A 26,441-nucleotide genomic window follows, 5' to 3' on the forward strand; every position below is an offset into this window, starting at 1 on the left:
GTGTCTGGTGCTGCCTATTTTGAACGGACCAGAATAGAGTGGTGGTGTGATATTTCCTTATTAATAGGCTTTGGAGCATGACTTCCTAATTAAAAAAAAAAAAAAAACTTAGCTCTGCATCTGCTGTGCTGCAGAAATGCCAATCACATATGGAACATCCTAGATAAATTAAGGCGTCAGAACTTTCTTCATGTCATTATTTTTGGTGTATATGCAGAAAGAAGGGGGAGGGGAGTTCATTACCTCAGTAAACTCATGAAGTTAAAAACAAACCAAACAGCCCTCATCAAGCTGCGCCGGGCCCTGGGCTCCGGGTCCATTTGTCCTGTGTGAAGCAATCAACCCGATTTACAGCTCTCGCTCTGAGATGGAGAGTTTCAGAGTTAGATCGCATCTTGGCAAGTTACCCCAGCACTAGAATCTGTTTTCCCAGGAATTATGCAAATGCAGTTTCTGAGGTTGAGCAGTTTGAAGCTCTGACGCTTACATGCTTTTTAAATGATGGTTTTGCAAAAGTCTCTAATAGGTTTCTTTATTCTAATAACCTGAACATGTCTAAACTAACAGTTTTCAAATCTCATTTGAAGAAATTTGCTTCTGTATGAGTGAAAAGATGTAACTCCCGTGAAAGCTGTCATGCTTTCTGAGACATGAGTTTTGTCTAGGGGCATTCATGTAGGTGTAGGCTGCATGTATGGGCAGGGGTTCATGTGTGGGCATGTGTGTGCATGTGCCCACACGTATGGCATATATGGTATATACACATGCTCTGCATTGGCAGCTATATGACTTACCAATGTGCCCATTCACAAGGACTCTGACAGCCACACAGTCAGCCGTTACATAAGTTTCAAAAAATGGTATAGGTTTTTTTTACATGAGATACTATTTATATGCTGATAAACTGTGTGTCTTGAGGATGATTGAGTTTGTTTGAATGAAGCTCCATTTTTTTTTTCTCTGCAAAGAAACAGCCCAGCAAGGTGTGGCCCTTTGCTTGGTTCTCTCTGGATGACCTCACTGTCCCTGCTCAGCCCATGACCTAAGGGAAGTCCAAGGATGGGAGTGGAGTTTCTGGAACAGAGAACTCCTCTGCACCCCTGTACCTTGACTCCCAAAAGTCATTGAACTTCAGCTCCACGTCATTTAGCTAAATCTTTGATTTTGAAGGAAGTCTGTCCCCAAGATATTGAGGGCAAGGTGGCCTTTGGAACTGATTGGGTAGTTGATGTTGTCTCAGTTTTATCACAAGATGAGTCCTTTGTCCGATAAGTGCCTCTGGTTCATTCATTCATTCCTTCAACAGTCTTTATTGAGCACCTCCTGTGTGGCAGTACCATGCTGGTCCATGTTCCCTGTTCTCAAGGATTAGTCTTCAAGGTCCACATCCTTAGCCAGATAGGGGATGACTCACCTCTCTAGGCCAAGCCTAGATTTAATTGTTTAATAAGACAGTCAATTTCAGGTTTCTAGGAAAATGACCTCCCAGTAAGTTCTTGGCTCCCCTCTCCCACTATCCTGCAGGTGCTATGACCCAGTGTCTGAGTTCTCAGCTCTCAGCCCTTTGCTCATCCCATTTATTTGCTTTTTTAAAAAAAGAATTTATTGCAGTATAGTTGATTTACAGTGTTGTCTTGGTTTCTGGTATATAGCACAATGATTCAGTTATATACATGTGTGTGTATATTCTTTTTCATATTCTTTTCCATTAAGATTTATTACAGGATATTGAATATATTTCCCTGTGCTATAATGCAGGTCCTTGTTTATCTATTTTATACATAGTAGTGTGTATATGTTAATCCCAAATTCCTAATGTATCCTACCCTTCCGCCTTTGGTAACCATGAGATTGTTTTCTATGTCTGTGAGTCTGTTTCTGTTTCATAAATACGTTCATGTGGGTCATATTTTAGATTTCATATAGAAGTGATATCATATGATATTTGTCTTTGTCTGATTTACTTCATTTAGTATGATAAACCCTAGGTCCATCCATGTTGCTGCATATGGCATTATTTCATTCTTTTTTGTAGCTGAGTAGTATTCTCTATTTTATCCATTCATCTGATGATGGACATTTAGGTTGCTTCCATGTCTTGCCTATTGTAAATAGAATTGCTATAAACATTGGGATGCATGTATTGTAAATACAATTGCTACAAACATTGGGATGCATGTATTGTAAATACAATTGCTACAAACATTGGGATGCATGTATCTTTTTGAATTAGTTTTCTCCAGCTATAGGCCCACGAGTGGGATTGCTGGATCATATGGCAATTCCATTTTTAGCTTTTTAAAGGAACATGTGTAGTATTTTCCATAGTGGCTGCACCACTTTACTTTCCCACCAACAGTGCAGGAGGGTTCCCTTTTCTCCACATCCTCTCCAGTATTTGTTATTTGTATATTTGTTAATGATGCCAGTCTGACCAGTGTGAGGTGATACCTCATTATAGTTTTGATTTGCATTTCTCTGATAATTAGTGATGTTGAGCATCTTTTCATGTGCCAATTGGCCATCGATCTTCTTTGGAGAAATCTTTTGTAGGTCTTCTGCCCATTTTTTGATTGGATTTGTTGTCGTTAAGTTGTATGAATTGTTCGTATATTTTGGAGATTAAGCCCTTACTGGTCACATCATTTGCAAGTATTTTTTCCCAGTCCATAGGTTGTCTTATGGTTTTGGTTAGGGTTTTCTTGGCTTTGCAAAAGCTTAAAAGTTTGGTTAGGCCCCATATGTTTCTTTTTGTTTTTATTTCTATTGCTTTAGGAGACTGACCTAAGAAAGCACTGGTGCAGTTTATATCAAAGGATGCTTTTGTGGCTATGCTCCTTCAAGGGGTTTGATGGTGTCATGTCCTATGCTCAAGTCTTTAAGCCATTTAGCATGAGGGTGTGTTCTGGTTTCATGGATTTACATGCAGCTGTCCAGCTTTCCCAGCACCGCTTGCTGCAGAGACTGTCTCTTTACCATTGGATAGTCTTGCCTCCTTTGTCGCAGATAAGTTGACCATAGGTGTGTGGGTTGGTTTCTGCATGAGTTCTGTGCTTTCTCGTCTCCCGTATGTCAGAGTGGACCTACCTTTCCCCTCCTGGTCCTTTCCCAATGGTGGACGGAGGAGGGTTTTGCACACACACAAAGGTATCTACTCTGAATGGCAGGAGGTCCCCTGGCACCCTCGAGAAGTGGGCATGGAAATGTCCGGTGCCAACGCCCCTGCCGCCTTGGGGTGGGAGCAGAGGTCTAGTCCTCTGCTCTTGAGGATAAGGGTATCTATCAGGAGGCAATAAAGCTGGCATGGTTTTTGAACAGAGATTTCTCACAGGAACTTTGCGAGCCTTACACATGCCATTGCCTCAGTAACATGAAATTTATTTTTCTAAAAAAAGGTACAGGCAGATCCTGGTGTGACTCACTAGGGAACAATAGTTAAGTCACAGTTTATTTTCATCCTTCTCCCCAAGAACAGGAAAAATTGATTAAGTTCACAGGGGAGGTAAGCAGGCTTTACATCTATAAAGGGGAACCAGATCCCAGAACCGTGCAAACAGAGAGGTAATGAGAACTGGTAAGTGCTGTGAAAAGAATGTGCATCGTGGGCTTCTCACCGTGCATTGTGGGAGGTGCTGGCTCATCCCATCAGACCCCTCAGGGATGTGGAAGTGAGGCTAATGCCTGAAGGAGGAGTGGGAGCTGCTAACAACAAAGTGGAGCTTGAGCGCAGGGAAGAGCATTCGGGTAGAGGGAATAACACCTGCAAAGGTGCCAGGCTGGAAGGAAATGAAGCCTTGTGGGGCCAGGAAAGGAGGGCATGCACATTCGTGCCAGCCGTGCATGGTGAAAATCCAGAAGGTCTGCTCATCTTGTCTGTGTTTAGGTTCACCCACATGGGTACTGCCCTCCCTTCCTGCCACAACTGCAAGCTTCCATCTGAGACCATAGTCTCATCCCTTAACACTTGCTTCAGTGTGGTATTGCTGGAGACACACTGTAGCATGCCTTCTTTTCCAAAAATGTCTTTATTTCACCTTTTTCTTTTCTGGTCGTGCTTTTCCCAACACCTTCCTTGGCATATAATTTACATACTGTAAAGTTCACCTGTTAGGAGTGTGCAGACAGTAGGTTTTCCTGTATTTATAGAGTTGTGCAACTATAAACCCAATTGAATTTTAGAACATTTTCATCTCTCCCTAATGAAACCTTCTGCCCATTAGCATTTCCCACTCCCCCTGCCTCCCCCCAGCATCCCACTCTCCAGCCCTAGATGAATATGGATTTGCCTATTTTGAGGTTTGTTTTTTGTTTTGTTTTGTTTTGTTTTGTTTTGCTTTTTAGGGCAGCACCCAAAACATATGGAGGTTCCCAGGCTAGGGGGCCAGTTGGAGCTACAGCTGCCAGCCTACAGCACAGCCATAGCAACACCGGATCTGAGCTTTGTCTGTGAGCTACAACATAGCTCTCAGCAATGCCAAGTCCTTAACCCACTGAGTGAGGCCAGGGACTGAACCTGCATCCTCATGGATACTAGATGGATTCTTAACCCACTGAGCCATGATGGGAACTTCCTATTTTGAGTATTTTATATAAGTGGGATCACACAGCATGTGGCCTTTTGTGTCTGGCTTCTTTCATTTAGCATGTGTTCAAATTTGATCCATACCATAGCATGTATCTGGGCTTCATTCCTTTTGTATGGCTGAATAATATTCCCTAATATGTACACACCACATTTTATTTATTTATTTATTATTTTTTTGCTGCACTGCAGCATGTGAAAGTTCACTGGCCTAGGAGTTCCTATCAAGGCTCAGTAGTAACGAACCTAATGTCCATGAGATTGCGGGTTCACTCCCTGAACTAGCTCAGTGGGTTAAGGATCTGGCATAGCTGTGAGCTATGGTATAGGTTACAGATGCAGCTCAGATTCCATGTTGCTGTGGCTGTGGTGTAGGCCAGCAGTTACAGCTCTGATTTGACCCCTAGCCTGGGAATTTCTACATGCTGTGTATGGCCCTAAAAAGATAAAAAAAGAAAAGAAAAAATGTCCCCCTGGGGCCAGGGATTGAACCCGCACCACTGTAGTGACAATGCTAGATCCTTAACCTGCCTGCCACCAGGGAACTCCAACCATGTTTTAAATTTATTCTTCAGTTGATGAACATCAGGGTTCCACTTTTTGGTTATAAATAATGCTGAACATGGGTGATAAGTTTTGGTGTGCATTTTTTCCCATTTTTACTTTTGTAATATACACATAACATAAAAATTACCATCTTAACCACTTTTAGGTGTGTAGCTCAGTGGCATTAAGTACATTCATCTTGCTGTGCATCCATCACCATTATCCTTCTCCAGGGCTCTCTTCATCTTGCAAAACAGAAACTCTATACTCATTAAATACTCCCCATTCCATCTCCCCCCAGCCCCTGGCAGCTGCCATTCTGCCTTCTGTCTCTGTCATTTTGACTCCTCTAAATAAGTAGTGGAGTTGCTGTTTTGGCTCAGCAGGTTAAGAACCTGACTAGTATCCATGAGGATGCAGGATCAGTCCATGGCCTTGTTCAGTGGGTTAAGGATCTGGCGTTGCCGTGAGCTGTGGTGTGGGTCACACACACTGCTTGGGTCCTTCATTCTTGTGGCTGTGGCGTAGGCCGAGAGCAGCAGCTCCCATTCAACCCCTAGCCCAGGAGCTTCCATATGCCACAGGCATGGCCTTAATAAACAAACAAACAAACAAACAAACAAACAGTGGAATCAATGAGCACTTGTCTCTTTGTGGTTGGCAAGGTTCGTCCGCGTGGTGGCATATTTCAGAATTTTCTTCCTTTTACTTCTGGCAAGGAGAGATTTGTTTCTGTCATTGTGCTATTTGTTTTCCCTATGCCTTATAGATTTTTTATCCTTCATTTCCTGCAGTACTGTCTCCTTTTGTGTTTAGTTGATTTTTTTTGTATTGAAACTTTTTTTTTTTTTTTTGTCTTTTTAGGGCTGCAGCCACGGCATATGGGAAGTTTCCAGGCTAGGAATTGAATCAGAGCTGTAGCTCCCTGCCTACACCACAGCCACAGCAACACCAGATCCAAGCCACGTCTGTGACCTGCACCACAGCTCACAGCAATGCCAGAGTCTTAACCCACTGAGCAAGGCCGGGGATTGAACCTGCGTCCTCATGGATACTAGTTGGGTTCGTTTCTGTTGAGCCACGAAGGGAACTCCCTTTTTTTTAGCGAAACTTTTAAGTTCCTTTCTCATTTCCTTCTTGTGTGTGTTCTACAGCTGTTTTCTTTGTGGTTACCATGGGGATTGTGTTTAACATCATAAAGTTATAACACTCTAATTTGGATTTATACCAGTTTAACTTTGATAACACAAAACCTGTGCTCCTTTGCATGACTGGCCCTGTTCCTTTTAGTTGTTGATGCCACAGAATAACATCTTTAAACACTGTGTTTTAAAAACATAAATTAGTAATTTAAAAAATACATTGATCTCTTTTTTAAATTTTATTTATTTATTTACTTATTTTATAATTTTTTTCCCACTTGATCTCTTAAATTACGTAGAAAATAAAATATGGAGTTACAAACCAAAATTACAGTCATACTAGGTCTTTGATTCCTACTTGCTTTTTTAGAATGTATTAGTCTCTTAAAGTGTGTCGAAAACAAAATGTGAGCTCACAGACCATTGTTACAACAACACACTTGACCTTGAATACTCCAGGCACTGGGGACACCAACCCTACACAGTGTCCAAAATCTGAGTCTAACTTTACAGTTGTCCTTTGTATCTGTGGTTCCAACCCCGGGATTCAGCCAACCATGGATTGGGTGGTACAGAAGTATGTATTTATTGAAAAAAAAATTGACATATAAAGGCACCTGGGCAGTTCAAACACATAGAGTTCAAAGGTCACCTGTACTAGCTTTTATAGTCAACTGTGTATTACCTTTACTGAGGTGGTTTTCTGCCTTTTTTTCCTTTTTAGGGCCACACCCACAGCATATGGAGGTTCCTAGGCTAGGGGTCCAATCAGAGCTATAGCTGCAGGCCTACACCACAGCCACAGCAACATGGGATCCAAGCCACGTCTGTGTAGCCACATTATAGCTCATGGGCAATGCCAGATCCTCAACCCACTGAGCAAGGCCAGGGATCGAACCCACATCCTCATGGACACTAGTCGGGTTTGCTAACCACTGAGCCTCGATGGGAACTCCACCTTTCCTGAGTTTTTTGAAGTTAGTTTTTTAAATGGATTTATAATTGATATACCATATTATGTAAGTTACAGGTGTGCAGTATAGTGATTTGCAATTTTTAAAAGTTGTACTCCTCTTATTATAAAATACTTGCCATATTCCTAATGTTGTGCAGTGTTTCCTTCTTGCCTGTTTTGTACCTAACAGTTAGTACCTCCTTCTCCCCTTCCCCTCCCTTGCCCCTCCTCCCTGCCCTCTTCCCGCTGGTAACCACAGATACAGTTTGTTTTCTGTATCTGTGAGTCTTCTTTTTATTTGTTATATTCACTAGTTTGCTGTATTTTTTTAGAGTCCACATATAATCAGACCATATTTGTCTTTCGGTCTGACTTATTTCACTTAGCATAATTCCCTCCAAGTCCGTCCATGTCGCTGCAAATGGCAAAGTTTCATTCTTTTTATGGCTGAGAAGTATTCCATTGTGTATATATACCACACCTTCTTTATCTGTTTTTTAAAATAGAGTTTCAAGCTACTGTCTAGTGCCATTTCATCCAACCTGTAGGACGCCCTTGAACATTTTCACAGGACAGGTGTAGTGGTAAAAAACTCCCTCAGCTTCTATTTATCTGGAAATGTTTTAATTTCTCCCCCCCTTTTTTTAGGGCTGCACCCATGGCATATGGAAGTTCCCAGGCTAGGAGTCAAATAGAAGCTACACCTGCTGGCCTACACAACATGAGATCCAAGTGGCATCTATGACCTATACCACAGCTGACAGCAATACTGGATCCTTAACCCACTGAGCGAGGCCAGGGATTGAACCTGCATCCTCATGGATACTAGTCAGATTCATTATTGCTGGGCCACACAGGAACTCCCTAATTTCTCTCTTACTTTTGGGGATAGCTTAGCCACGTATGGGGTTCTTAGTTGACATTTATTTTCCCTTTAGCAGTTTGAATAGGTAGGAGGCCTCCTGCCTTCTACCTTCCAGAGTTTCTGATGAGAAATAATGCTGATAATCTTATTGAGGATCCCTTGTGTGTGATAATTTGCTTCTCTCTTGCTGCTTTCAAGATTCCTTGACTTTGGCTCAGCAAGTTGGATTACATGTGTCTCAATTTGTTGAGCTCCTTAGATGTTTATAGTCACATCTTTCTGAAAATTTGGCAAGTTTGGGGAGTTCCAGTCATGGTACAGTGGAAACGAATCTGACTAGGAACCATGAGGTTGCTGGTTTGATCCCTGGCCTCGCTCGGTGGGTTAGGGATCCGTTGCCATGAGGTAGGTTGCAGACGTAACTCAGATTCCCACATTGCTGTGGCTGTGGCATAGGCTGGCAGCTGGAGCTCCTATTTGACCCCTAGCCTGGGAACCTACATATGCCATGGGTGTGGCCCTGAAAAGCAAAAACAAAAATAATAATAATAATAATAATAAATAAAAAAGGAAAAAGAAAAAGAAAAAACAATTGGCAAGTTTGGGATCATTATTTTTTCAGATATTCTTTCTGCCTCTTTCTTCCTCTCTCTTCTCCTGGGACTCCCACAATATGTATATTGGTCCATTTGATGGTGTCCCACAGGTACTTTATGCTCTGACACTTTAATCTTTTTTCTCTCTGTTTCTGACTCAATAATTTCCACTGTCCTATCTTCAAGTTTTCTGATTCTTTCCTCTACCTGCCAAAATCTGCCTTTGAATCCCTCTAGTGAATCTTTCATTTCAGTTATTATACCTTTTATTTATTTATTTATTTTCATTTTAAATTGTTTATTTAATCCAGCACCTATTAATGTGCTGGAGTAAATGTTAATGCTAATGCAATGCTAGGACAGTATCTTCCCGACATAAAAAATAATTAAAATGTAATTTATTTAAATGAACATAAGGTAACTATAGGTATTCTAGATTTGGGAGGAGGTTAAATCCAAAGGTTCATGCTAGAATGAAGCTTGTATAATTTCAGATACTTCCTTCTTCAGGGCCAACTATTCTCAAAAATATGTATGAAAATGAAAACATCGATGACAATTCCCTTAAATGTAGAACCATCTACTCTTGCTGTCACTCATCTGTTGAGCTTTAATTTTATAATTTCCAAATTAAATACCCCACTTCCCCAAATCTAAAAGTGCAGTAGCAGTGTTGACTAAACCATGACACTGAGGCTTGAAAGGGTGGTGGCTACGAAAAGACTGTAGCTGGATTGCCAGCTCACCACTATACAAAGTGATGCTCCCTTTGGAAAGGGTGGGATAAGATGATAATGCAGAAGTGTTCAAAAGTAATGCTATTTCCTTATTTAAATTCTCAACTTCTGCTCTGAAATACGCTACCTTCTGCAAATCTCTCTCTAATCTCAAACATGTATCAAAACTGTAGTTTCAGAAGACTCCTTTCATATTTATTGCTGATTGGGCCAAAAGCAACACTGAACTCTTAGTTTTGAGCTCACAAACCTAAGAACTGTCAACTCTCTTCCAAGTTTCTGGAGACCATAGACAAAGAGAAGGTAAAAGTGCCATGACCTCTTGGCCAACCAAGGACATAGAATGGGCCAGAGGAGATTTTCCCAGGGTCTTTGTCGAATGACTTAAGGCATGCAATAAAAAAAGCAACAATCTAGGCTTGAAAAATACATTATTCAACTCAGATCACTGGGCTAAGAGGCCAGAAAAAGGAAGGCAATGGGAGTGAGAACATTAATTCTCTAGATATAGGACAAGGCGTGAGGGCAAATAAACCTTCGGACCATTAACACTTGGGACCCCAGAATTTCCCTCCACCTCTGAAAAGATTGAGAGCAGAGCGATGCTTTCCCTGGCTGAGAGGAGGCTGATCAGATGCACCCCCCGCCGGCTCTCTGCGCCTTGGCACCTCTGGTGCCCCAGCCATATTATACCTTTTAGATCCAGATTTTTTGTGGTTCATTTTTAGGTTTTTTTCTCCCTTTATTGACATTTCCATTTTGTTCATGTATTATTTTCTTTACTTTCTCCACTTCTTTTTTTAGTTCTCTGAGCATCAATATGACAGTCATTCTAAAGTCTTTGTCTAGTAGATTTGCTATCAGGTCTTTTTCAGGGACAGATTCAAAACTGGACATTTGAATTTAACAGTGTGGTAATTCTGGAAATCAGATTCTCCCCCTTCCTTTAGATTTTCAGGGCTTTATTTTTAAAATTTTTTATGAAAGTATAGTTGAGTTACAATGTTATGTCAGTTTCTTCCATACAGCAAAGTGACTCAGTCATACATAAAAATACATTCTTTTTCTCGTATTATCTGCCATCATGTTCTATCACAAGTGATTGGATATCATTCCCTGTGTTATACAGCAGCATCCCATTGCTTATCCATTCTAAATGTAATAGTTTGTATCTACTAACCCCAAAGTCCCAGTCCATCCCACTTCTACCCCAACACAACACAAGTCTATTCTCCATGTCTGTGAGTCTGTTTCTGTTCTATAGATAGGTTCATTTGTGCCATATTTTACATTCCACCTGGGCTTTATATTTTTTCTCGGATCTTTTCTTACCCTGTGCCTTTCCCTGTTCATGTGCAGTGACTTTCTATTTCCCCCATATATACAGTTGCTTTGGAATGCCCCAGTCCTTAATGTCTGGCTCCCAAAAGGGGAAAAGGAAAAACTGAAGCGGGGAGAGTAAATATAGCACCAGCCCAGCCCTTTAAATCTCCTGGAAGTTCCTGCAGCTGGAAGGGGAGGGGCTTGCAACAGTAGAGGAGGTACAACAAAAATGTCAGCTCACTTCTAAGCAACTCTGTCACCATAAGCATTCATCACAGCACAGATCCCCAGTATCTGGAGAACAGAATCCTTTTTTCCCACCCTGGTTCCTTCAAGCTGTGTGCCAGCTACTCCAGGAACATGTGCGTGGCTGCCTGTCAAGGGAATAGGGAGTAGGGGTGAGTACCTGCTGTTGAACTAAGAGCTAAAATGTATTGACATTAACTGCAGTTTACATACCAGCCTTCCTCTGAAAGTGGCAAGCTTTATTTTATTTTGTTAAAATTTTTTTGGTAGTGGCAAGCTTTAAATGGACTCCAAAAGAGTTATATTAAACAGATTGTGCCAGTGCAGTTGTTGTCTAGGTGGAAGACACGCTCCTGGTGCTTCCTCCTCCACTATACTCCTAGAATGTTCCATAGACATATGTATTTATTTCTCTAGGGTAAATACCTAGGAACAGAATTGCCAAACTGTGTGGAAATTTTTTTTTTTTTTTGGAATCTTTATGCGTTTTTTTTTTGTTTGTTTGTTTTTGTTTTTAAGGAACTGTTTTCCAAAGTTGCAGCATTTTGCATTTCCATCAGCAGTGAATGAAGGTTCCAAATTCTTCATGTCCTTGCAAACACTTGTTATTGTCTGTCTCTTGTTATTGTCTTACCTCTGGTGAAGATGAGGTAATATCTCACTTTGCTTTGAATTTGGAAGTCCCTAATGACTGATAATGTCGAGCATCTTTTTGTATGCCTATTGAGCATTTGTTTACCTTCTTTTTTTTTTTTTTTTGTCTTTTGTTGTTGTTGTTATTGTTGTTGCTATTTCTTGGGCCGCTCCCTCGGCATTATTGTTGTTGTTGTTGTTGTTGCTATTTCTTGGGCCGCTCCCGCGGCATATGGAGGTTCCCAGGCTAGGGGTCCAATCGGAGCTGTAGTCTCTGGCCTACGCCAGAGCCACAGCAACGCGGGATCCGAGCCGCGTCTGCAACCTACACCACAGCTCACGGCAACGCCGGATCGCTAACCCACTGAGCAAGGGCAGGGACCGAACCTGCAACCTCATGGTTCCTAGTCGGATTCGTTAACCACTGCGCCACGACGGGAACTCCCTGTTTACCTTCTTATACAAACATCTGTTTAAATCATCTATTTTTTAAAAAATTAATTAAAAAAAATTTTTTTTGGCCACAGGCACGGCATATGATAGTTCCTGAACCAGGGAATCCAAGCTGCAGCTATGACTACACCACAGCTGCAGCAATGCTGCATCCTTAACCCCCTGCATCAGGCTGGGGATTGAACCCATGCCTCAGCAGTGACCTGAACTGCTGCAGAGACAATGCTGGATCCTTAACCCAGTGTGTCACAGTGGGAACTCCTCATTTGTTCTGAAATGGATGTCTTTTATTATTGAGTGATAGGTATTATTTCTATATTCTGGGTACAAAATCCCTTACCAAATGTGATGTGCAGGTATTTTTTCCCAGTTTGTGAGTTACCTTTACAGTTTCTTTTTTTTTGTTTGTTTGTTTTTTTGTTTTTTTGTTTTTTTTGTTTTTGTTGATGTTGTTTGTTGTTGTTGTTGTTGCTATCTCTTGGGCCGCTTCCGCGGCATATGGAGGTTCCCAGGCTAGGGGTCGAATCGGAGCTGTAGCCACCGGCCTACGCCAGAGCCACAGCAACTCGGGATCCGAGCCGCGTCTGCAACCTACACCACAGCTCACGGCAACGCCGGATCGTTAACCCACTGAGCAAGGGCAGGGACCGAACCCGCAACCTCATGGTTCCTAGTCGGATTCGTTAACCACTGCGCCACGACAGGAACTCCCTACCTTTACAGTTTCTTAATAGGTTTATTTGAAACAAAAAGTTTATACATTTGATAACTTATCTTTGGGTGTTGCATCTGAATAATCATTGCCTAGCCCAAGATCACAAATTTATTCCAATGTTTTCTTCTGAAAGTTTTTTTATAGATTTAGCACTTACATTTAAATCTATGATCCACTTTGAGGTAATTTTTATGTATAAGTGTGAGGTAAGAGTACAGATTATGCTTTGGATGTTAGTGTCCAGTTGTCCCAGCACCACTAATCTTTCCCACATTAAATTATCTTGGCACCCATGTAGAAAATCAGTTGGCCATAAAAGTATGTATTTATTTCTCCATTCTGAATTCTGTTAACCTATATGTCTAATTGTATGCTAGTACCATGCATCTTTTTTTTTTTTTTTTTTTTTTTTGTCCACACCCACAGCATGTGGAAGTTCCTGGGTCAGGGATCAAACTCATGCCACAGCAGTGACCTGAGTTGCTGCAGTGACAACATGGGGTCCTTAACCTATTGTACCACAAGGGAACCCCCCCCACATTTTTTTTAGTTTCCATTTTTTTAATTTATTTAACAAAAAATTTTGTTATAGTTGATTTACAATGTTCTGTCAATTTCTGCTGTACAGCAAAGTGACTTGGTTACACATATACATACATTCTTTTTGTCACATTATCCTGCATCATCATGTTCCATTACAAGTCATTGGATATAGTTCCCTGTGCTATACTGCTGGATCTTATTGCTTATCCACTCCAAGTGCAATAGTTTGCATCCACTAACCCCAAATGCTCAGTCCATTCCACTCTCTACCTTGGCAACCATAAATCTGTTTTCACATCTATGAGTTTGTTTCTTTTCTTTAGATAGGTTCATTTGTGCCATATATTAGATTCCAGATATAGGTGGTCTCATATGGTATTTGTCTTTCTCTTTCTGACTTACTTCACTTAGTATGAGAATCTGCAGCTCCATCCATGTTGCAGCAGATGGCATTATTTTGTCTTTTTATGGCTGATTAGTATTTCATTGTGTATATGTACCACATCTTCTTAATCCATTCATCTGTCATTGGACATTTAGATTGTTTCCATGTCTTGGCTATTGTGAATAGTGCTGCAGTGAACATAGGAGTACATTATCTTTTTGAACAAATGTTTTGTCCAGGTATATGCCCAGGAGTGGGATTGCTAGATCGTATGATAGTTCTATATTTGGTTTTCTGAGAAACCTCCATACTGTTTTCCATAGTGGTTGTACCAATTTATATTCCCACCAACAGTGTAGGAGGGTTCCCTTTTTTCCACACCCTCTCTAGCATTTGTTATTCATAGACTTACTAATAATGGCCATTCTGACAGGTGTGAGGTGGTACATCATAGTAGTTTTTGATTTGCATTTCTCTAATAACTAGTGATGTTGAGCATTTTTTCATGTGCCTCTTGTCCATCTGTATGTCTTCTTTGGAGAAATGTCTATTCAGGTCTTCTGCCCATTTTTCAATTCAGTTGCTGGTTTTTTTGTTGTTGAGTTGTATGAGTTGTTTGCATATTTTGGAAATTGAGCCCTTGTCAGTTGCATTGTACCCCTGTGTATTCTTGACTGCTGTAGATTTGTACTAAGTTTTGAAAGTGTGAGTCCTCCATCTTCGCTCTTGTTCAAGGTAGTTTTGGGTCCTTTGCATTTCTGTATGAATTTTCAGATCAACTTATCAATTTCTGCAAAAAAGCCAGCTAGGGGAGTTCCTGTCGTGGCACAGTGGTTAACAAATCTGACTAGGAACCATGAGGTTGAGGGTTCGGTCCCTGCCCTTGCTCAGGGGGTTAACGATCCAGTGTTGCCGTGAGCTGTGGTGTAGGTTGCTGACGCAGCTTGGATCCTGCGTTGCTGTGGCTCTGGTGTAGGCCGAGGGCTACAGCTCTGATTCGACCCCTAGCCTGGGAACCTCCATATGCCACGGGAGTGGCCCAAAGAAATAGTGAAAAGACAAAAAAAAAAAAAAAAAAAAGCTGGGATTTTGGTATGGATTGCATTGGAGTCTATATATCTATATGGGGGAGAGTTGCCATCTTGTTACTGAACCAAACTTGGGTCTCCTCACCTGCATGCAGTACAGCCAATCTACTGACCCTGGTGCATGATGAAGGAAAGTACAGCATTTGTTGCAGAGTCCAAGGCAAGGAGAACAGGCAGCTCAGGATCAAAGGCTCCAACTTCCTGATGGCTCTCAGGGAAGGGGTTTGAAAGGCAGTGTAGGGGAGGGGGCTGCAGGGTGCATGATCACCTTATGCACAGTTCTCATACTGGCTTGCCTCAGGGTGAAGTCTCAAGCATCATCAACCTTCTGGTTTCAACAGAAGTCTAGGGCCTATGTTGTCACGGTCAGCAGTTTTCATCTGGTTGGACAGGGGTCTGCTTCATATAAAAACAACTTAGGAATGTGTGTCAGGCCTTCATCTCTATCTTTCAGGGAACTGTGAGTTCAGTGACTCAGCTCTGTGGCAGATTTATAGTCTAAATTGTTGCCAGTTTCCCAGCCCAGTAGTGAGTGTTTGTTTCTACATCTTCCCATTTCCTAATCATTCACTCATGAGTCAGCCTTTAGAGACTTACAGGCGGCCCGGAAGACTAGAGCAAAAGCCTTTTACTTCAAAGGACAGGAACACACAGGCTTGCACACAGTTTCAGTCTTAAATATATCGAGTCTTTTTGTTCCCAAACACAGCATACCTTTCCATTTACTTATGTCTTCTTTCATTTCTTTTAACAGTATTTTGTAGTTTTCGGAGTACAAGTATTCTGCCTCTTTGGTTAAATGTATTCCTGAGTACTTTATTCTTTTGTATGCTATTGTAAACGGAATTTTCTTAACTTCACCTTCTGATTATTTATTGCCGGTAAGAGAGCAATGGCTGTGCCAGGCGTAGAAACTCACAGCCTTGAAAGGGAGGGGAATGGTAGGCAGACGCCTTACAAACAAGTTGCTGCTGACGGTCTTGGTGAGCATTGTGAAGAAAGGTAAAGGTACAGGGGCTGAAAATACCAGAGGGACATGAACATGGCCTGGAGGGCAGTGTGGAGTTAGTGGGACCATAGGGGTGAACACAAAGGCTTTTGTATATAATTATGTACTCGGAGGTATGTAATCAGGTTACTGCTGTTTTCCTTTGCATTGTGTAAGTAAGTATAATGGGTTGGAACCTTTAAAAGACTGTATTAAAACCTGTTCTCATTCTTCACGTGAATAAACTTTTGTAGAATGTTTCAGTATAGGCTGCAACTAATGATAGAAATCTCCTGTAAACCAGGGAGGGCCTGTGGTTCGTTAGGGTTCAGAGAGAGGGAGTGGGCAGCCCCTACCCCACCCCTGATTCTGTAGGTGCCCAGATGCCACTGATGAGTGCTGTGCACTGCTGGGGGGGCTGGAGACACAGGACCCTTTTGAGTTAATGAGAACCCCCAAAGAGGCCCCCTCTGGTCCAGATTTCAAGAACACATTTTCCTGGACTTGGATTTGAGTTGTCGGAGCCACGGGGCAGGAGATGGAGCAGAAGCTGGTTGAGGGGGTGTTGGGGCCTCCTGACTTGTACTTTTGAGTTCCAGTGAGAAACAGAAGGGGTGCTGGGAGATACTGGGTATTTGCCACATTGCCTTTCTCCTTCTGGCTTTTCCTTGAATTTCACTCAGGTGCGGGTGCATGTTTTCAGCAGGCCAGGTTATAGGGTCCAGCAAAGAAGACTTTCCCTTGTGACAGCTGTGGTTCATTTGCACCTGGAGCATCCTCCATCCATGCACCCCACAGTCCCAGAGGGCCACCTTCCTCCATAGCCTGGAATATATTTTTATCAGTTACTTGGCACCAATTTCATTTGAGGCCCATCAGGCTGTGGGGCCTTGGGAAGCTTGGGGGGCACCTAGGAACCCAAGTGTCTTGACCTTTGTGGCTCTAAAGCGGGTTGTTTGCACAAGGAAACTGGCTTCAGGAGACAGAATAGACACTCCCTAGGGCGTACCAGTTATGTGGGTGCTTGTCTGTGGTTGTGCAGAGGCAAAACCCACGGTTAAGGAACGAGATGCAGAAACCGATGGCTCTTCTTAGTGGGTGCTTGTATGTGCTGTGTCTTCAGTCCCATTTAGTTAAAGTATTACTGTCCCTATTTTGTAGATGAGGAAACTGAGGCTCAGGACTGGTAGGTGATGGGGTGTGTATTCAGCTCCAGGACTGCCTCCCTTCCAAGTCTTTCCTTTTCCTCTGCACCATATTGCACTCTTAGAGCAAGATGTTTGGAACATAAACCAGGAACAGGGAGTTCCCACCGTGGCACAAGGGGATCAGTGGCATCTCTAGAGCACTGGGACATAGATTTGATCCCTGGCTGGGCATTGCTACAAAACTGTGGCTCAGATCTGATCCCTTGCCCAGGAACTCCATATGCTGCAGGGCAGCCAAAAAATGAAATTGAAATGAAATGAAATACTTTAAAACAAACAACAATGAAAACATGAGCAGGTTTTCAAGCCTCCCACATGGGGCGAGCCTGACTTTTCATCCCTTTGTCTGTGGGATGACTTTTACCTTCATGCATGAGTCCATCAGCAGCCTTGGCTCCTAGAGGTGTTCTCTGCACCTGGGCTCCACCAGGACGTGCTTCCCAGCAACCTGAGGACCCAACTGTCCTCTCAGGTCTCCTAGCTGCCCTTCTGCTCCTGAGCCTTCTACCCTGTGCACAGACAGGGTTTTATCACAGCCGTATCATCCATCACAGTGGATCCTGAATGCCAGGATCCACTCCATACTCAGCAGGATGGGCACCGTCCTGCACACCCACCGCCGGGGCTCGTGCGCACACCCACACATCCCTAGCACTTCCTAGCAAAGAACATTTTATGAAAATGTACAGGGGTGACTGGACATTTGGAAGGTAACATCATGGTTTCTCAAGAGTGTTAGTTGATAAATCATGGCAGCCTCCACCCTCTTCCCCCAGGCCTGATGCCCTGAGAGGCCCAATGGATGCTCTCCTGGGGCTCCTTCAGCCTCTGGGCCCTGGCCTATTCCCAGACAGGGGCTGCTTGGCAGGAAGAGCTATTTCTGTATGAGGTTGGTGTCCTTTGGATTTCCCAGCTTCCCTTAAGTCCCTCTGGGGACTGCTCAGAACTCTGCTTCACTGGGTCAGTCCCTGCAAAAGGCAGGGACCACATTGGTCTCATCCATCCCTGTATCCCCAGGCCTCATAAGTGCCTGCCCATGCAGAGTATACAGTTAACATGAGTGTATAGGTTGGTGTCTCTGCTTCAATGATCTGGGCCAGTTCAACTGCAAAATGGGAAGACTTAACAGTTCTTGGCGGATTAAATGAGATCATTCAGATGATAGGCTATGTGCTTGAAAAGCAGTTGCAGTTGTTAACTCCAACTTCAAGCCATAGAAAGCTTGAGCACTTGAACTTCCTAGCTCAGTGGCAACCATAGATGATGGTACCCAGCGTAGTAGTTGGTGACTCTTAGCCAACCTTCACCATTTTTTTTCTCTCCTTCTTCTTGTATTTTCCTGCTTTTTCTTCTCTACTGCCTCTTTTGTCAAAGGCCCTGGAAGCCTCCCCCTCTTTCTATGGTAACATTTAGCAGCAGGATACTATGGGATTAGGGATTTTGATAGGGATTGCATTAAATCTGTTAATTAAATTATAGATTACTTTTGGTGGTATTGATATCACAACCATAATAAGTCTTTCAAAATCCATGAACATGGGATGTGGTTCCATTTATTGGCATTATCTTCAGTCTTTCAGCAACACTTTTTAGTTTTCAAGGTATAAGCCTTTTGTCCCTTTGGTTAAATTTATTCCTAAGTATGTTATTCTTTTTGATGCTCTTATAAATGGAATTGTTTTCTTAATTTCCTTTTGGGATTGTTCATTGTTTATAGAAACAACTGATTTTTGTGTGTTCATTTTCTGTACTGCTGCTTTGCTGAATTCATTTATTTGTTCTAACAGGGTTTTTTTGGGGGGGATCTTTAGGATCGTTTACATATAAGATCATGTCATCTGTGAACAAAGGTAATTTTACTTCCTCCTTTTTAGCTTGGATATCTTTTATTTCTTTTTCTTGCCTATGTGCTCTGGCTAGGACTTCGGTACTGTGTTGACTTGGTATGGTGAGGGGGTCTTGTTCCTGATCTTAGAGGAAAAACTTTCACGTTTTCACTGTTGAGTGTGATGTTAGCTGTGGACTTTTCATATGTGGCTTTTATTACATTGAAGTAATTTTACTCTAGTTTTTTAGCTTTTTTTAATCATAAAAAGGTGTTGAATTTTGTCAAATAGTTTTTCTCCATCAGTTGAGATAGATAATCATGTGGGTTTTTTTCCTTCGTTTGGTTGATCTGACATTTTTGTAAAACCAAATTATATGAAAATCTCTTAAGAAGCAAGGCTAATGAAGGTTTGTTCACCTTTTGAGGAACTGGCTGGTCAGTGATGGACGGTTTGACATTAATATTAAAAGAGACCTAAATATTTGACCCAACTCTAGCAATGACCTGCAACTTCTTTTCCTCTGCGAATTTTTAAAAATTCTCCCCGAATTTCCCATTATGTACTATGTACAAGTGGTAAATATTAATTGGTTAATTCAATATTTGAGCCCCCTTTTAAAGTGTGAGAATTCATAGTGATGCCAATAAGAAATCGCTTTCCAAATAAATGATGCGTTAGTCTGCGTGGGGTAGAGTGTACTGTTTAGAAGTCAGCTGTGGGGGAGTTCTCTTCGTGGCACAGCGGAAACGAATCCAACTAGGAAACATGAGGTTGCAGGTTTGATTCCTGGCCTCACTCAGTGGCTTAAGGATCGATCCACTGTTGCCATGAGCTGTGACGTAGGTCGCAGGCGTGGCTCAGATCCTGTGTTGCTGTGGCTGTGGTGTAGGCCGGCAGCTATAGCTCCGATTGGATCCCTAGCCTGGGAACCTCCATATGCTGCGGGTGTGGCCCTAAAAGGCAAAAAAAAAAAAAAGAAGTCAGCTGTGGGAGTTGGCTCAGTGGGTCAAGACTCGGACATTTGTCAGGATGCAGGTTCTATCCCTGGCCTCGCTCAGTGGGTTAAGGATCCGATCCAGCATTGCCACAAGCTGTGGCTTAGGTTGCAGATGTGGCCTGGATCTGGTGTTGCTGTGGCTGTGGTGTAGGCCTGCAGTTGCAGCTCTGATTTGACCCCAACCCCAGGAACTTCCGTATGCCACAGGTGCGGCCGGAAAAAGAGAAAAAAGTCAGCTGTGAAAGGCAGGAATACAGCTCCATATTCTACAGCCAGAATATTGACCAGTAATCATTTATTTGATTTTCATAGAGTTAGAGGTTTTTAATTTAGGAAGAAACTAAGTCCCTATAGATGAAATTAGGAAGATATCTAGGATGATTTTCTTTGAAATAACCCAGTGGCGGGGGAGGGGAGAAGTGGTAAAGATGAAGCCAGAGTCATGGTGTATTAAGTGCATTACGCATTCACTGTACTTTTGTACCTGTTTGAAATTTTTCTTAAGAAAAAGTTCAGAAAAGAAACAATGTCAATAAATGGTGATGCAGCTGTATATCAAAGTGCTATGGGAGTTCGCATTGTGGTGCAGTGGAAACGAATCTGACTAGTATCCATGATGATGCAGGTTCAATCCCTGGCCTCCCTCAGTGAGATAAGGATCTGGTGTTGCCGTGAGCTGTGGTGTAGGTCGAAGATGTGGCTCAGATCCTGTGATGCTGTGGCTGTGGCTGGCAGCTGTAGCTCCAATTCAAGCCCTAGGCTGGGAACCTCCATATACCGCTGGTGCAGCCCTAAAAAGAAAAAAAAAAAAGAACGTTATGTAGCCATTGCAATAACACATCAAGAACTTTACTGATGTGGGAGAAGTAAGACAAGACGATCAGGACCCCAGTCTTACTAATATGATGCATGTGTGCTTGTGCATAAATAATGGAAGGAAATATATGAAAATATTGAAATTTTTTTTTTCGAAGAAAGGAACCTGATGTGCGTTGTATTGGTAAAGCATTTTCCACTTTCCTGCTTTCCATTAAACTTTTGCGGTCAATGATTAGATAAACACCTGCGTGGTTCCTGATCTTGAGCTGTGGACACATATTTGGCCTCTTCTGTCCTGGACTCTGTCTTTTCTGGGATCCTGGGCCCAGGGCAGTCACCACCAAGTCAGTCGTTAACTTCAGACCTGTTCCTCTGACCCGACTTTCTGTCTGATTTTAGCGATCTGGACATGATTTCCACAAGGGTGATGGACATTAAGCTTCGGGAGGCTGCCGAAGGCCTCGGAGAGGATGGCACAGGTAAGGCCCTCGCTTTTCCTGCCCTGGGTGGTGGGGCGCAGAGAGGGGCTGCTGGAGCCAGGCCTTTGGTGCTCTCTGCGTGGAGAACAGGTTCAGTTCACAGTGCATCCAGACTGCCCCAGGCCCTGGTGTGTGGCTAGAGAGCATGTCCAGACTGCTGAAGGCCTCTTGAGGGCAGTGCTCCTTTGCTTCACCATCAGATGGGTGGGGGAAGGGTGCTTGAGTTATTGTCCTCCGTCCTGGAGGTGAACATGGCCCATGTTTGGTTGACTCAGAAGCAAAGGAGGAGAGGGCAATGGAGTCATTTGGAGGGACATCCAAAATTTTCAGTAGGACATCAGGCAAAGTGTTGGGTGGCCTAATCATCCAGAAGATGTCACAATCTCAAGACAGGGCTTTTGAGCGCTCTTTGATGGCTTCTGTTCTCCTTCAGGAGGTCTTTTTTTTTTTTTTTTTGTCTTTTGTCTTTTGTACTCTCAGGGCTGCACCCGTGGCATATGGAGGTTCCCAGGATGGGGTCTAATCAGAACTGTAGCTGATGGCCTATGGCAGAGACACAGCACTGTGGGATCCAAGCCATGTCTGTGATCCACACCACAGCTCACGGCAACACTGGATCCTTAACCCACTGAGCAAGGTCAGGGATCGAACCCACAACCTCATGGTTCCTAGTCAGATTTGTTAACCACTGAGCCACAATGGGAACTACTCAGGAGGTCTTTATTATACTTTGTACTGAACTTAACCCCAACCCATGGATCCTCATCTCATAGCACGTTCCAGGAGTTACCAGTTATGTGATTGGCTTATTCTTATCCGGAGATTGCTATGTAGGTTTTGATAGAGATGTAAAATTGATATTAAAAAACAGTGATCTTGGGGAGAGGGAGGGAGGGGGATGGACTGGGAGTCTGGGGTTAGTAGATGCAAACTATGACATTTAGAATGAAGATAATATGAGAAAAGATAGATAGATAGATAGATAGATAGATAGATAGATAGATAGATAGATGTGACTGGGTCACTTTGCTATACAGCAGCAATTGACACAACATTGTAAATCAATTAGACTTTTAATTAAAAAAATTTTTAAAAACCACTCATCTCCCCACATGTACGTTTTCCCTAGATCAGCCATTTATACTCTCACCTTATTTCGGTGACAAAGATCTCCATCTCTCTCTTTGGGTCAACGTGCTAGTAGTGATCGTCTTTGATATAGTTCAGGGGACAGCTTCTAATAATATTAAATCCTAGCTGCTCACTTTTTGCTTCAGATATTTCTTTTTTTTTTTTTTTACTTTATTTTTTTAAAATTACTTAATGGATTTTATTACATTTATAGGTGTACAACCATCATCATAGCCAAATTTTACTGTATTTCCCTCCCAAACCCTCAGATATTACTTTCATTAAAGACTTTATTTCACGTGTTAAAGATAGATTGTCCTGATTATTCCATATTAGAATTACTTTTCTTCTGTCACATTGCAGTGGATAACCAAATAAACCTAAACATAAGGTAAGGCTTTAAAAATTAACCCTTAGAGGGAGTTCTCGTCATGGCGCAGTGGAAACGAATCTGACTAGGAACCATGAGGTTTCGGGTTCAATCCCTGGCCTTGCTCAGTGGGTTAAGGATTTGGCGTTGCCATGAGTTGTGATATAGGTCACAGGTACAGCTCAGATCTGGCGTTGCTGTGGCTCTGACTTGGGCCGGCAGCTATAGCTCCGATTGGAACCCTAGCCTGGGAACCTCCATGTGTCTTGGGTATGGCCTCAAAAAGGTAAAAGACAAAAAAAAAAAAAATTAAAAAAATAACCCTTAGAGCAAATGGCATTTTGAAATCTATGATATTTGGGGACACCGAGTTATTACTGACTTGAAACAAGAAAAAAGCATTTGAAGAAGTATTTCATTATCCTGAAACAACCTCGATAAAAGCTGGTTTGGAATACTTACAGAGAATATGTACATGAAGAATCAACTTTTAAAAAGAAAGAGAAATTATGTATTATTTTTTCAAGTAATAGTGAGCTAAGTTATACAGACCCACCCCCTCTCATGTAAAATATAAATCCTAGATAAGAACATTAAAATATATATATATATATATATGTATTTTAAAAAGGAAGACATGGAGTTCCTGCCATGGCTCAGTGGTAATGAACTTGACAAGTATCCATAAAGATGCAGGTTTGATCCCTGGCCTCGCTCGGTGGGTTTCCATGGTTAAGGATCCGGTGTTGCCGTGAGCTATGGTGTAGTTTGTAGATGTGGCTTGGATCCCACATTGGGGTGGCTGTAGTGTAGGCCAGCAGGTGCAACTCCCATTCGACCCCTAGCCTAGGAACTTATATATGCTGAAAGTGCAGCCTTAAGAAAAAAACAAAAAGAGATGAAGTCAGCCATTAGGGTGATGCCTCTACAAGCCAAGGAACCCCAAAGGTTGCTGGCAAACCATCAGGTTAGGGGAGAAACATGTAATAGATTTCTCCATCATGACCCTTCGAAAGAACTAACCACACCAGCAACACCTTGATCTCAGACTTCTGGCCTCCAGAACTGAGACAATACAATTCTGTTGTTTAAGCCACTGAATGTGTGGTACTTTGTTAGGGCTGCCCTAGCAAACCAACACACAGCAGAAACAAGAGAAACAGACACACAAAGGCATCAAATATCAGAATTACCAAGTACATGCTATAAAACAACCATGCTTACGATGTTTGAAGATAATGCGAGTTTGAAAATATCTGGAAAGAGCAAAGAACTATAAAAAGTGGTATAGGAGTTCTCTTCATGGCTCAGCAGTTAACGAACCCACTAGTATCCATGAGGGACACGGGTTTGATCCCTGGCCTCATTCAGTGGGTTAAGGATCTGGCTTTGCCATGAGCTGTGGTATAGGTCAAAGATGTGGCTCGGATCCTGCGTTGCTGCGGCTGTGGTGTGTAGGCCGGCAGCTACAGCTCTGATTCGACCCCTACCCCTGGGAACCTCCATATGCTGGCCCTAAAATAGCAATTAAAAAAAAAAGTGGTACAGCCAGTGCTATAAGACAAAAGAAAAAAATAAAAGGGAGAAAGATAGAAGAAATAAAACTCTCTCTCTTTGCAGATGCCATGATTATACAAAATATCAAAAACTATCTAGAACTCTTAAGCCCTTTTAGCAAGATGGCAAGATACAAGGTCAATATACAAAAATCAGTTGTATTTCAATATAACTAGCAATGAACAATTGAAGAGTAGAAATTTTGAAATGTACTATTTATAATAGCATCTATCCAAAGAAATACTTAGGTGTGAATGTAAGAATATATATGTAGAATCCATATATTGAAAATACAAATACTTGTTTATAGAAATCAGTGAAGACCTAAATACATAGAGTGATATACTACATGTTATGGACCGAAGGTTTGTGTCCCCCCAAAATCCATGTGTTAAATGTTAAACCCCCAAAGTGATTATATTTAGACGGGGGGGCCTCTGGAAGGTAGTTGGGTCGTGAGGGTAAAGCCATCATGAATGGAATTAGTGCCCTTATAATTAGTGCCCTTATATGAAGATGCCAGAGAGCTAAGTGCTTTCTGCCATATGGTGACGCAACAAGAAACCATATCTAAAAACCTGTCAGAGAGCCCTCAACAGAACCCCGCCACGTTCGCACCCTGATCTCAAAGTCCCAGCCTCCACAACAGTGAGAAATAAATTCCTGTCATTTATAAGCCACCAAGTCCATGGTGCTTTATTATAGCATCCCGAATGGACGAAGACACCATGCTTGTGGACTGGAAGACTCAGGGTTGCTAAGAGGCAGTTCTCCCCAAGTTGAGCTGCAGAATGGTAGGTGTGTCGGTACTTGTGGGGCAGAGTGTATTGTTTATAAGTCAGCCACGGAAGAGGCAGGATGCAGTGGGTTGAAGATTCTGTAGCAAGAATCTTCCAGCTGAGGGAACCAGAACCTGTCCACAACCCATCCACGTGCTGTAGTACACACCCGAGTTCATCAAGGACAGAAGATCCTCTAGTCTGAACCTCGCCCTCTGTACTTCATCTGGCAGTTGCTGTCCTCAGTAATAAACTGGTAATCTAGCAAGTGGGGAAAAAAAGAGTATTGGCCAGTAATCATTTATATGATTTCCATAGAAAGCCAAAGATTTTTTTTTTTTTAATTTCGGAAGCAGCCAAATCCATATGAATGCTATGGTAATGATTTGTTTTGAAAGAACCTGGTGGGGAGGGGGAGGAATAAAAATGAAACAATCAAAATCCTAACAGGATATTTTTCCAGTATTGACAAGCTGAATTTACATGAAAAAGCAAAAGAAGTAGAAGAGTGAAAACAGTTTTGAAAAAGAACAAAGTTGGCAGACTCACATTATCTGCCCTCAAGACTTCCTGTAAAGCTGTAATAATTAATCCAGTGTGGTATCAATGAAAGAAAGAATGGATGCATAGAGATAGGATAGAAGAGAGCCCTGACATAGATGTATTCAAACATAGCCAATTGATTTTTGATGAAGATACAGTGGTAACTGTCTTTTTAACAAATGGTACTAGAGCAATCAGAAATGCATCTGTAAAAAAAATGAATTGGCCTATACCTCAGTGAGCACACAAAAATTAGATGCAAACTGTACATTTAGAATGGATAAGCAATGAGGTCCTACTGTACAGCACAGGAAACTATATCTAATCTCTTGGGATAGAACATGATGGAAGATAGTATCAGAAAAAGAATGTATATTTATGTATGGCTGGGTCACTTTGCTATACAGCAGAAATGGACAAAACACTGTAAATCAACTATACGCTAATAAAAAATAAAAAATATCATAGGCATAAATGTAACGCTATAAAACCTTCAAAAGAAAACAAAGTATTTGTGACCTAGGATTAGATAAGAGTTCTTAAATATCACACCTCAACCCCTCAGAGAAAAAATGGATAAATTGGACTTTATCAAAATTAAAAACTTTTTCTGTGAAAGACATTATTAAGAACATGAAAAGACAGGTCACAGACTGGGAGAAAATATTTGTAGATCACATTTGACAAGGGACTTGTATTTAGAATTCTCAAAATTCATTAGTAAGAAAACTAACAACCCAATTAAAAATAGGCATAGGATTTTTCAAGATGATTTACTTAAGAAGATAGACAGCTGGGAGTTCCCTGGTGGCCTAGTGGTTAGGACTGGGTGCTTTTACTGCTTCGGCCTGGGTTCAGTCTCTGGTCTGGGAGCTGAGATTCCACATCAGGCCACCTACATGCTGCAGCCAAGAAGAAGAAACACAGTTGGC

The 26,441-nt window shown here is 42.0% G+C and overlaps 1 protein-coding gene across 13 annotated transcripts in view; it reads left to right on the forward strand.

Annotated features, from left to right (window-relative positions):
* Nucleotides 1-26,441, forward strand: part of KIAA1211L (KIAA1211 like) — a 138,637-nt gene that overhangs the window by 65,689 nt on the left and 46,507 nt on the right. For 12 of the 13 annotated variants that reach the window (XM_021087220.1, XM_021087223.1, XM_021087217.1 and 9 more), the window contains one exon: nucleotides 21,050-21,129. In XM_021087220.1, the coding sequence (XP_020942879.1) occupies nucleotides 21,050-21,129 (80 nt within the window). Of the gene's footprint in view, nucleotides 1-10,595; nucleotides 11,145-21,049; nucleotides 21,130-26,441 lie in introns of those variants that run through there. The other variant, XM_021087225.1, reaches the window with a different exon arrangement.

The sequence above is a fragment of the Sus scrofa genome, chromosome 3 (assembly GCF_000003025.6).
Source record: "Sus scrofa isolate TJ Tabasco breed Duroc chromosome 3, Sscrofa11.1, whole genome shotgun sequence".
NCBI classification, from domain to species: Eukaryota; Metazoa; Chordata; class Mammalia; order Artiodactyla; family Suidae; genus Sus; species Sus scrofa.